General features: G+C 43.1%; 1 protein-coding gene across 9 annotated transcripts in view; it reads right to left on the reverse strand.

The window, feature by feature from the left end:
* The window catches only part of LOC144678904 (thyroid hormone receptor beta), a 252,321-nt gene that overhangs the window by 61,015 nt on the left and 178,708 nt on the right, over positions 1-12,598 (reverse strand). The window contains exon 1 of one of the 9 annotated variants that reach the window (XM_078538988.1): positions 1,918-2,313. The exons of the other annotated variants lie outside the window; for them this stretch is intronic. Coding sequence (XP_078395114.1) covers positions 1,918-2,239 — 322 coding nt within the window. The 5' untranslated portion in view covers positions 2,240-2,313. Of the gene's footprint in view, positions 1-1,917; positions 2,314-12,598 lie in introns of those variants that run through there. 9 annotated transcript variants of the gene reach the window in all.

Here is a 12,598-nt window from a genome sequence, read left to right on the forward strand (position 1 = left end):
TAGCAACTGAATTGCAATGATAACTATGCATAACAGTTCAAAAGGACCTAGATACTGGGTCTTATCTGTGATGGTTTAAAAATATTTAGGTGAATTGCATCACTGGGGAACTATACTAATTCCTTTTCAGTTCAAACAGAACCACTATGTTTAACCCTTAAAGTTCTAGTTATAAAATTTGTTATGTCTTCTGCAAAAAGTTCCTTTTTTCAGTAAGGTTTCAATTATGTTCTTGCATAATGACCAGGAGTTACAAAACATAAATAGAGTCAAAATTAGCAGTAATGTAGGCAAGCACATGGGAAATGAGGATCATAAGTTTCTAATAAATACTCAGTTGCAGAGAATTTGTTATTAATTTAGCCCGTAAGATTTAAGGGGCTTCACTTTCAGCTGTTTATAGGTAAGGGTGTCTTCACTGGATAAATTTGCTCATTTGCACTCTTCTTGTATATTTTATGATAAAAGAAAGCAGCTAGTTAAAATGAAAAGCTGATTTTGAGCTGGCATCAAATACATTAGTTTATAATTGTGAGGGACTAAGACCTCACACTGCATATTTTTATAACATATCTATAGGTATGTTCATTGCCATTCATAAAATTTTGAAACTGAACAAAGAACTTTAAAATGGCTTAACTTATGACTGTCTGTGACCCCATACAAAAGAAGCTACTTGGCAGTTTCTGGAAAACTAGGATAGTAGAAGTTGAACGAGCTGGGTTTTGGTCTTTTTTTGTCTAGCAATTCTTTTATTTCTCACCTCAAATGGGACTCCTATATCTCTTCCATTGCTAAAGTTGCCTTCCAGCAGCTCAGTTTCTTTTTTTGTACTGAATGTAGCTTTTATCCACAACAACTCTCAATATTTTATAAAGCCAAATTCACTGAAGACTTAAATATTGCTTCCATATCCAGGACTCATTTGGAAGCTCTCCTACACTAATGGGCAGGACGCAAAGGTAAAAACTGACTATCTGATGGGTGATCACTTTTCACTTCTTTCAACCATCAATTTCCATTGCAACTTTTCTTCCCTTTCATACTATTATAGTTAGTGTGGACTTTTGTTTCTTCCAGATTTCAAATTCCCACTACATTGAAATGAAGGCATATCGGATATTATCCTATTCCCAAGTTTTGCATTACCAAATCACTGCTTTTGATTTACTTTGTTCTCCCTTTTACTTCATTCAACCTTGTATGTGTCTTGGCATTATGGTTTCTCAATTTAATAAAATAAAACTCTAGCCTGTACACTGCCAAGTGATCCAACAATTCAATCAGATTGAAACAAACATGTGTGAAATAGAAATGACATCAAAGGTTAAGGAAAGAAGTTTAATCTTCTCAGTGTGGTTACAAATGCAAGTGTTGAATCAGCTTTTCATCCTTTATGACTGATTCGATCAAATACATTGAATATTCTTAGGCCTCAGCCCTTAGTTCAGAAATATACACCTATGCCCAGTAAATTATGACATAATGTAACACCCTTTTAAATTTAATGGTACAATTACTTTAGAACAAAGTATTATGCAATTGAACTATATTAATAATGTACATTTTCATGATTCTGTAATATTATCTTGAAGGTAATAAAAATATATGAATGAAATTTTAATCAGTTAACCTGCTATTGAAAGGCCAGTTACTTTATGGTACACTATTGCAGAAACCTTGACATTTCTTGGAAACTTGAGTGCCTTTACTTTCCCAATCCCACCAGAATACACAGAAGAGTGAGTTACTTGAAGATTTCACATTAAAGCAGTTTCAAAACCCAAGCACGAACTTGGGTGCCACACAGTTGACAAATCCACACAAACAGCAGGAGATTCACAGCCACTTCAGCTGTAGGTCTAAATATGCAGAATGAAATGCAAAATTAAAAATAAACCTGACAATGCACTATACCTTTTCTTGGAGAGAAAGATGGTGACTGTTCTTGACAAAAAAGATCTTTACCATCATCAAAATATTCAGCCTGGCAAAAGCGGTTCATACTTGTGTTCACGTTACAATACTCGCTCTCGAACTCGTTTCCAGGGTAACTGGAAGGCTGATTCACAATCCAGGTCTGGTCCATGCAAATGTTGCTGCTGTGAGGAGCCTGAATATTATAACTGCTATAAATCTGGTTGTCCTCTCTATACATGTAATAATCTGGTGGTTGCATGTAGCAATCACTATTGACTGTCACTTGTGCCTCGCACATCTCTTGCATGCAATAGTTCATTTTACTTTACTTAGATTTCTTCAATGTTATACAGCACTTCCAATGCAAACTTAGGGAATCATTTACCTCATGAAAAATGTCACCACAGGAAAATCCACAGCAATTTTAAAAATATAAATTTTATGCATTTCACGTGCACAAATGAACGCCTACTACTGTAAGTGCTAAAATCTGATGTATATACAGGTGGTCACAACAGTCCCCCTCCAATAAATAAACAAATGAGGAAGCAGATTAATGACCACCAAAGGCTTTAATCTGTCATGAGGTCCAAATCTTGTGACAGACAGACAGGTAGAAAACCACCAGCAGCAAGCTCAAACTGAAAAAAATCACTATCTGATATATTTTGTCAGAGGCAAACTTTTCACCAAACTGCTCCAATCCTCCAATTCAAACCATTAAGATAAAATGTCTATGAATAAATATTACATTTAAAGTTTTCTGTTCATTTTGGGCTATTCAAAATTTTAGTGAAGCATTAGTTAAATTTTTAATGAATTCTATATAATGCATTAAGTATTTTTAAAATAAGCCAATTTGTGTTTCTGGCAATGCAACCATCATTTTAATCCATTATTATTAGCAATATTGATTATGTTTTAGAGCATTAAGCTATACTGCAAGTGAGCTTAGAAACTGATTATAAGCAGTCATGTTAGCAGTCTCAGTTTGCTCCACAAAGCTCATGCTCAATTAACTGACTAAAAACAATTAATTTATTTTAATTTAAAAAAAACAAAATAAACAGACTTGTCCAGTTAGGAATCAAATTATAAAAATGAATAAAAAGCATGTGCGATTGATTGCATATTTAGACTTGTAAAATTAATTATCAGCTGTATTGATTTTAGAGTATTAGCCTTATGGCAAGTTAACACAAAAATGGTGATTAAAATAAGCAGCTCCCAGCAGGCCTTTAGCAGGTGGAGTAATGTCTACTTTATCAAATCAAGAAGGAATTAAAATATTTTAAATTTCAAACAATACAAAATTGTTTATGTTTTATTGTTTAATCAGTTTTAAGCTCATTGGGTCTATGTGGCTCTCAACTTGAGGTGTATACTTCAGTAAAGGGAATTTTAAAATCTGTTTTCTTAATGTGCGTCTTTGCATTACATTCAAGTAGATACTTGGGAAATGTGAACAAGTTCTATTTAGACAGCAGGAACTGGCCTTTGGCGAAACACTACAAAAAGTGAGAAGTCCATTGTTATGTTATTTTGAAACAATCCATGGGTTTGTACAGTTCATATAAAAGATCATCTTTAGAACATTCCTTTTAAATCATTACATAAAGAGACAAGCAATAAGACTTAAAAGCGATCAAGCCTGACATCTGTTTGTTCTAGGGTACCCTGAGGTAAAGAGTGACTAAGTCTGCAGGAATCAGGTGATTATACCAGTTTAACTTTTTTATGAGGTGAAACCCTACACAACACGTTAATCTTTTCCATATCTGACATAAGTCTTTGTATCAAATGCTGTTCAGTTGAACATTCGTCTGCCAGTTAATTTCTAAAGAAACAAAGTCTAGTCGTTATTAAAATAAGTTGTTTGTTTTGATAAATGCTTAGCAAGGATGTTGCTTCCATTGGAACAAATTTTAAGTATGAGCTATCTTAATAATTTGCAAATTATGAAATTAAAAGCAATATACATGGAGGTACAAAAACAAATTAAGTTGCAACATTAATACTCTCAATGAGCCAAAGACCTGCTTTTGGGCAGAGCACACATGAATGAATAAATGAATCAGCACTCTGGGCATTTCTCAATTTTACTGGCATGACTAAATAAGAATAGAGATTTTAAAACGTGTTTTATTCCTACAAAATAAAAATTATTTGTGAGCTCTGCCTCACAAAATTTCTGTAAAGTTTTAATGCTGACAAATTACCTTTTTTCTCAACATTTTCATCTGTAGTAAGCAATCCCTTTAATGGCAAGAGGGATCCATTACTCCTGTTGCCATTAACTCCAGGAAGGATTTCGGATGTTGTAAACTGCAGAAGTGCAGTTTCTGCAATCACACTTGTCCTTTGCTTGACTCCTCTCACCAAACTCCCAGTTTCCCAAATATGTTTGGATGGTGCCTGTTGCATTCCTGTTGCATTTCCAACTGTGGAAGGATTTAGGTGCAGCAACAGCAGAAAAAGTTTTGGAATGACTTTCTATGGAAGGGCACATGAATGGCACGAACAAAAATGCATTAAGATATGGCATTCTTGACAGTAGGTGCTCTCCATATACAGTTCTGCTGATCCTGCCATTTGCTTGCATCTCAGCATTGAAGTGCAGTTTCACCTGATCGTGATGAATATTTGTATGTTCAATAGTTACCTCATTCTACTTTTGGGGGAAAAAACCCATTACTGACCCATGCTTTGTTTCTGCTCTGTCTATGTACATTTCTGCATCTTCTGAAGTCCCTCCCCGACACTGAAGGTTCAGAACCACAATTTTGCTGAATTTATTGCCTAGCCTAAATGATCATTTAAGGACTTTGAGTTCAAAGCTGGTCATACACAAATTTTAGACTTGGGCCACGAAACACCACGGGCTCAGCCTGAACTGACTTTGTCCTTATCACATGCTGTCCTAAGACATACCCGATTACCTCACTGTGACATCTTCTGCAATCATTCAGTAGTTCCTGCATTTCTCTCCTGATACATAGTGCCCTCAGCACCCTGGAGATAGCACCAATTTACTGGTGCTTTGCTCCCCCCAGTTCTTCACCCCAAAAAAATAGTGTGATGAGATCCAATTACTCCCCCAAAGGAATGGATAACAAGCTCAGCTAAAGGCTACAAACACTGCTGTCAGAGCTAGTGAATAACTGTGGTAGCAATAATCAAATTGTTTTTAGCTATATTGGGAGTAAGGAGGCAATAGAGGATTCTGCAGGGCAGATCCAGGTAGCTCCCAGGACATGGCAGTTGATTTAAATGTCCATTTTGGATGAATCTTCACTTGGCAGACTATAATCAATAATGCATGTACAGTTGACACTAAAATTGAAAGCATCAAAATATGGTCCTGGAAAGAATTAGCAATTCCAAAACAGATTGTGCTGTTTGCCCTCATTGCATTGACCCAAGGATGTTCAAAGAAATGTAGCTGTGCACTTGCTTATGAATTTATAAATTATCTAGAGTCAAGGGACAGTATATATGGCTCTTCCCTTGCGATCCAGCTGTCGGCTGTGAGGGCTCACAAAGAAGTGTTGTTTCCCACAGATGGGAGGAAGAGGCCACCCTCTTAGATCAAACAATCGTGGCTGGAAGTGCAGTTAAAACAATTAATAATTATCATTAGGGAAAAAAGTGCTAGGCAAACTTACAGGATTAAAGGTCTGACAAGCTGCTTGGTGTACCTGATGCTCTGCATCCTAGGGTCTGAATAGAAGTGGCTACATAGATAATACTTGCATTGGTTGTAATATTTCAAAATTCTTTAGATTCTGGAAAGGTCCCAGAAGATTGGAAAACTGCAAATATAATGTCTCATTTCAAGAAAGGAAGGGAGACAAAAAGTAGAAAACTATAGGCCAGTTAGGCTACCATCTGTTGGAAAAATGCTGGAATCCATAATTGTCAAGGAACTGTTATATTTTACTCAAAATTACTGTAGGATACTTTAAAGCAGGCTTATGTGTGTGTGTATGGTTCAGTGTGTGTGGCTAATTTAATTAGAGATGATTAGACTCCCAGGTTTAAATTATCAAACAAATGAGGTGTAAAACAGGCATTTAAAATAGAGATGAGGTCAGTAGATACTGTGTGAATAGAATTTGTATTTTTAGATAAATGGGGAAGGGTTTGACTTTAAAGAGGCATGGAAAATGTTTACACTGGCAAGATAAATAAGGTAAAGTGATTATGTTGATTTTTTCCCAAAAGTGCCTGCCATAATGAAAACATGAAAGATTTTTATATTCTGGGAAAAGTGACTTCCAGAGACATGTGGAAACAATAGGATTTACAAATCAAAAAGGATAAAACATATTTAAAGAAGGATGGAAGGCTGTGAGACGTGTGGCCATGTGAGATCTTGAAAGGTGACTGTGTGAAACAGACTTGGGAAAAAGCCTCTAGCCATTCTGAAGAAGTGTGCTATTCCAGTAACCAAAGTTGTGTTAAAAGCCTTTGGAAGTCCATTGTCCAATGGGTGCTTGTGGTAATATTGCTGGATGACTTTATAAATTTGGAATCTATTTGGATTGTTGCCTTAAAGGGCGTGTGTAGTTGGGAGTCTAGTTAAGTAGAAATTTTGGGAACTGTTATAACTGTGTAACTGTAATCTTGTGTGTGTTTAAGCTTTTTTCTTCTCTTGTTAACAAATGTTTTAATTTAATCTTTAAAATATCTAAAGATGGTAGTTCATTACTTCTGAATTCAGTACACAAGCCTTCTTTTAATAAATATAAATTGCAAAATCGCTGTGATAGCATGGCCAAGTTTCTCTTGTGGATTTGGTCAGCCTGCCAAATGCCACCTGACATATCATAACTAAATTGGGGGCTCTTTGCCGGATTTTTAAAATTCCTTGATTGGCTGGAGTTGGTGAACCTTAAGGCTACAAGTATGAGAAGAACATTGAACTCAGCAGTTGGTGTTGAGGGATTTTAAAGTGGTTAGACTGCAAAAATGGCTTTAACAATTGCTAAGGCTTCTGGGAGCAGAAGATGTAACCCTGGTTGGCTTACAAAAAGTAACTAAGGCACAGTTAACAGAATTGGCGGAGAAGTTGCAGTTAGGTTTAAACACAAAGCAGACATAATTGAAGTCACAGTGCAGCATTTGAAATTGGAAGGGATACCTGAAATAGTGAGTCACACCTGGAGGCAGTGAGACTTCAGTTACAAATGAAGAAGCTTGAACATGAACAAGCAATGCACCTGGAAAAACTTGAATTAGAGGCAAAAGAAAAAAGAAGAGAGAGAAGAGAAAGGGCAGAAAAAGAGAAAAAAAGAGAATTGGAAAGGCCAGAGGCAGGAGAAAAGGCAAAGGGAAAAAGAGTGCATTTCAATGAGAAATGGAAATGAGAAAACTTGACTCCAGAGGGAAGAGTTAGCAATTGAGGAACGAGAAAAGGAAAGGGAAAGGGAATATAAGCTTAAAAGGCTGGAAGTTAAAAAAGAGACTTCAGGTGCTTAAGAAGGTTCTGATGTGCAAACAACCACTTTTAGCCCAAAGCTCAGTGGGGAGATGTTTAAATTTGTGCAGGCTCTTCTGAAGTTTGAGGAAAGGAATGTATAGGCATTCTTAATTTCAGTTGAGAAGATAGCTAAGCAAATGAAATGGCCACAAGAAATCTGGACATTGCTTTTACAGTCTAGGTTGGTAGGTAGAGCTCATGAGGTATATGCATTAATGTCAGAGGAAGTATCAGTGGATTATTAAGCAGTGAAAAAAGGCTATTTTGAGTACATATGAGGCATATGGTTCCTGAGGCATACAAGCAGAAATTTTGGAATGTAAGGAAACAGCCTGGTCAGACTTAAATTGAGTTTGAGAGAGTGTAACAAAATCATTTTAACCTGTGGATACGGGCATTAAAGGTAGAGACAACGTATGCAGTCCTTAGGGAAGTAATTCTTTTGGAAGAATTTAAAAATACAATTCCTTTGGTAGTTTAAGCTCATGTGGAAGAACAGAGGGTTAAAACGGCTAGGTATGCAGCAGAGATAGCTGATGATTATGAGCTAGTCCATAGATCTAAACCATATTTTCAAACGAAGGCAGGTAGTCAGGGAAGAGAAGGAGCAGTCGGAAATTTTCAGGAAGTTTCTCCTCAGACCAGAAAGGAATCTGCTGAGGGTAGAAATGATACTCGAAGACATAAATGCTTTCACTGTAAGAAGGAGGGGGACACAAAGTTAATGGCCAGAATTTTGCCTTTGATGGGCAGGCGAGCCTGACCGACTCAGCGGCGGGCGGTCAGCCGATTGCCGCCACCGAAACAGGCTGCGCCGCCATTTTCTGCGGACAGGCCAATTAAGGCCCGCCCAGCAGGTTAGCGACTCCCGTGGAGAACGGGAAAATAGTCGTGGAGGCGGGCGGCCTCAGACCGCTGGTTCCAATGGGGAACCAGCAGCCTGTATAAAGCGTGGCCAGGCAGCCCCTCGCTTCTTTGATGCATGCTTTGCTGTCCTCCTCGAAGAGGTGTCCAGCCGTCGGGATATTTTGTATCTGGAGGATGGGAGGAGGAGGCCCCCCTATGTCACCAGGCAGGTGCGGAAGGAGGTGGGTGACGCTGTAAGCGCCCATGATGATGTGCGGCGCACAGGCATGCAGTGCCGCAAGAGATTCAATGATTTGCTGCACTCTGGAAGGGTGAGTGCCATGTCAGCCTTGGCAATTTGACCCAGCAGATAGCCTTAGCCTTTGAGCACCCCCCCGCCATGTCTTGCTGTCGTTACTGCGTTGGGCATTTGGCGCACGCTGGGTGCGCAAACAGATAGTCTCCATGCTTACATCAGCCTTAGTGGTTGATGAGGAGATGGGTTCTCCCCACAGAATATGTTGGTGTTTGTCGCATTTGAGTTGTCTGGGCGAAACCTGCAGGGGAGGTCGCTAGACACATACTCAGAACTCCAACACATGTCTTATTGATGGTGATGAGATGGTGGAAGGGGAGCCTCAAGGTGTCGTGGCCAAGAACCATCTGCTGGCCTCGGCGCCGCACCTAGTTGTGCCTCCTTGCCATGGGCGCTAAGTGCCGTGTATTATTCAAAGTGATGGATGCCAAATGTGTCCAAGGTGGCCATTGGGGGAGGGGTTTGGGAGCAGCCATTATATCTTCTGGGGACTGATCACCAGTAGTGTGGACAGGAGCCACTGGAGGCCTCAGATGGGCCACTGTGGTTGGGGTGCAGCGTGCGCGTGCACAGTACATGAGTGATCAACCCCAGTAAATCCTCTTCTCTGTTCTGCAGGCAAAAACTGAGCACAATCAAAGGGAGCGCCAGAGGACTGGTGGTGGGCACGCCCAAATCCAGCGCCTCAGCGCCTTCGAGGAGCAGCCCATGGAGCTGGGGAGGAGGCAGGCGGCCAGGTCGGCAGGTGTCGGCGAGGCTGGGGTCCAGCGGCCAGGTATTTGAGGTCCACAGTCCCATCCACTCTGTCTGCCCACCATCCAAACCACTGATGGTTGCTGCAGTCATTAAAGCTGCAACACTGCTCATTCACAGACTGATACACTCTGATGTGTGGGTCATACACAAAGGTCCCTCGTTCCCTTGAGGATTCGCGTCTCCACCACCTTCCAAAGTTGCCTTATCCCATTTGTGACCACTATCCCCATGGCCTAACATGCCATGGCATCGCTGCTGCACAGACAAAGACGTTTTGCATCTTAGGGGGTTTGGGACCTCCACCACCCTTTCAGCCAGTGCGCCCCACATTACTCTGTCCAAAAGGTCCTCAGCACCTCAGCTGTGAACCTCATGGCACTCAACTTAAATAAATGCCACCACGTTACTCATCCCTGCGCCAAGGGGAAATGTTGCCTTCTGCCCACCCGTTCTATGCCCCTCCTAACGGTATGAAGGTCAATAATGTGACCTGTCAATCTCCTGTGATCCATGGCAAATGTTGCAAGTGTTTGCGATGTTTCCTCAGCACCGCAACTATCCAGGCGAGCATGCATCCAGGTCAGGTACCTCTGCACTCTCCCCACTCCAATGCCACATAACATGCCGTGTGGCATTCCTGAGGCCATCTGACCAGCCTGTCTGTATGCGCATCTAATGTTTGGGCTTCCTCTTGACTCTTTTCCACCCCACCAATGTTCATCTCCTTAGGGTCTTGAAGGCTGAGCGACTTATGAGGCTGGAGGGGAAAGGGATGAAAGGTTTAACTGACTGTACGCTAACTGATGCACTGTCCTTGTTGTTAATTTCAGCATCACCACCACATGGCCGCGCCCAACGACACCGCAGTCCCCCCTCCACACCTGAGGCACAAGATGTGCAACTTGCGGCACATCATTTCAGCCAGTCAGGCACCAGCGCAGACATAAACACTTCGGTGGGGAATTTAACGTCAGCTAGTGTCCTGGGTCACAGTGGAGAGGACACTTCACAATCGCTGGAGGAGATGGCACAGACAGAGAGTGCCGATGGCGCCAGCAGCCGGAGGACTGCAGGGAACCAGGCACATGCAGAGTCCTGCACTGATGATGTGCCTCTGGAGTTGTCACCAATGCAGCAGCTGCAGGACAAGCGGCAGGAATGGCGTTTGCATCTGGCAGGGTTGAATGAGGGTATGCTTCAGTTGGTCTCTGCAATGGAGGAGTCCAGGCAGAGTGCAAGTGAAGGCATGAACCTCAGGGCAGAGCTTCACGCTTCCTCCACTGAGAGATTGGCGACTGTCATGGAGAGGGGGTTCGATCAGATGGAGAATCTTCTGATTGGGTTACGCTCTGACCTGCAAGCCCTCACAGTGGTAATGGCCACGGGTAGTCATTCGCAATGTGGGAGATGTTCTGGGCACCAAGTGTCGCCTCTCGGTGCCCATGCATCTGCGGTGAGCAGGGAGGTCCAATGTGACCTCATGTCGGTGCAGCAGCTGCCTGTCGTCGCTGCGAGTTCCTCTCAGGGGGCTCCGGATGAGGGCAGCTGCTCCTCTGACCCTCTGCCAGTCAACGTTCCTTCCGTTGAGGCTGCGACAACTGGGGAGGTGCCAGTTCTGGAACTGGCCACTCCCTCCCAGGCGGGGCCATCACAGGCTCCACGGGCCAGAGGACGCCCGCCAAGGTCATCGACGCCAACAGGATAGCAGAGTCAGCAGGCTGTCTCACAAGCCACTCCGAGCGATGGGGCGGCACCAAGACATAGCACCTGCAAATGAAAGCATAAGGCACGTTAGACACTCAATGGGTATGTCACTGGTAATTTTGTGTTGGCCTTAGATTAGGGAAAATATACTTATACCAGAGAGACGTTTCTGTTTTATGTTGGACAGAATAAAGTCCACTTTTCTGGTCATGGCTGAGGGTGTTTCCTTTGTGCTGCATTTGTCTTTTTCACAGACATCTCATGAGTGTTTGAGTGGACATTGATGTTTCTGTACTAAGCCCTTAGTTGCAGCTGATGAGGTGGAAGATGTAGCACCTAAGTGCCACGTGTGGAAGCGCCAGGCAATGCTGGTCCTGCTGATCCATGTGTGTGGAGCTAGCTGAAGGTTCTTTGGATTAAATTGTCCCGGGTGTCCCTGCCTCCTTGTTGTAGTAGCGGGTCGGCGTGCTGCCCCTCATCATCGCCCTGTGCTTCCTCATCCTCTGAGCCACTGCTGGATTCATCATGTGCAGCCTCATCCACTGCGTCAATGTCTTCATTGTCAACAGCACCCCCCCTTTCCTGCGCAAGATTGCGCAGAGTGCAGCATGCTACCATTATCAGAGAGATGCGATCTGGAGAGTACTGGAGTGTGCCCCCTGAGCGGTCCAGACAACGGAAGCACATCTTGAGAAGACGATGGCTCCCTCCACCACAGCCCTTGTGGTGCCGTGGGTCCTATTGTACCGCTGCTCAGCTTCTGTTCTTGGACGGCGTAGTGGCGTCATGAGCGATCTTCTGAGGGGATAGCCCTTGTCACCTGGCAGCCAACCATCCAGCCGAGCTGAAGCACTGAAGAGTCCCGGCACCTGGGAGTGTCTGAGGATGTAGGCGTCGTGGGAGCTGCCTGGGTACCTTGCACAAACTTGCAGAATCTGCATCTTGTGGTCATACACTATCTGCACATTCATGGAGTGGAAGCCCTTCCTGTTGACGAAGGCACCGGGCTCACCTGCTGGCGTCTTGATGGCCACATGTGTACAGTCTATAGCACCCTGGACATGGGGGAAGCCAGCAATCGCTGCAAAGCCTCTGGCTCGCTCTGTCTGACTGGCATCATCCCAGCGGTAAGTGGATGAACGTCAGTGCACACCTGAATAGAGCGTCTGTCACCTGCTTGACACAATTGTGGACAGCTGATTGGGAGACACTGCAAAGATCACCCACCAACCCCTGGAAGGAGCCAGAGGCATAGAAGTGGAGGGCAACTGTGAGCTTCAGAGCCGCTGGCATGGGGTGTCCACCCACACAGTTAGGAGATATCTCAGGGCCAATCATCTGAGATATAGTTGACTGTCTCCCTTGACAGCCGGTGCCTCCTTTGGCATTGCACCTCAGTCATATTGAGGTAGCTGCTTCGCCACCTCTATACCCTGGCAGCAGGATAGTGGCGTCTTCTGCGGCCCCTTCCACCTTGGACAACCTCTTGGCCCTGCGCCCCTTGTGCCTGCGACTGGCCTCCCAAAGGTGGCTCCCCTGGAGGCTGATTGTCCACTCCTGGCCTCCTCCTTATT

Source organism: Cetorhinus maximus, chromosome 3 (genome assembly GCF_964194155.1).
Source record: "Cetorhinus maximus chromosome 3, sCetMax3.hap1.1, whole genome shotgun sequence".
NCBI lineage: Eukaryota > Metazoa > Chordata > Chondrichthyes > Lamniformes > Cetorhinidae > Cetorhinus > Cetorhinus maximus.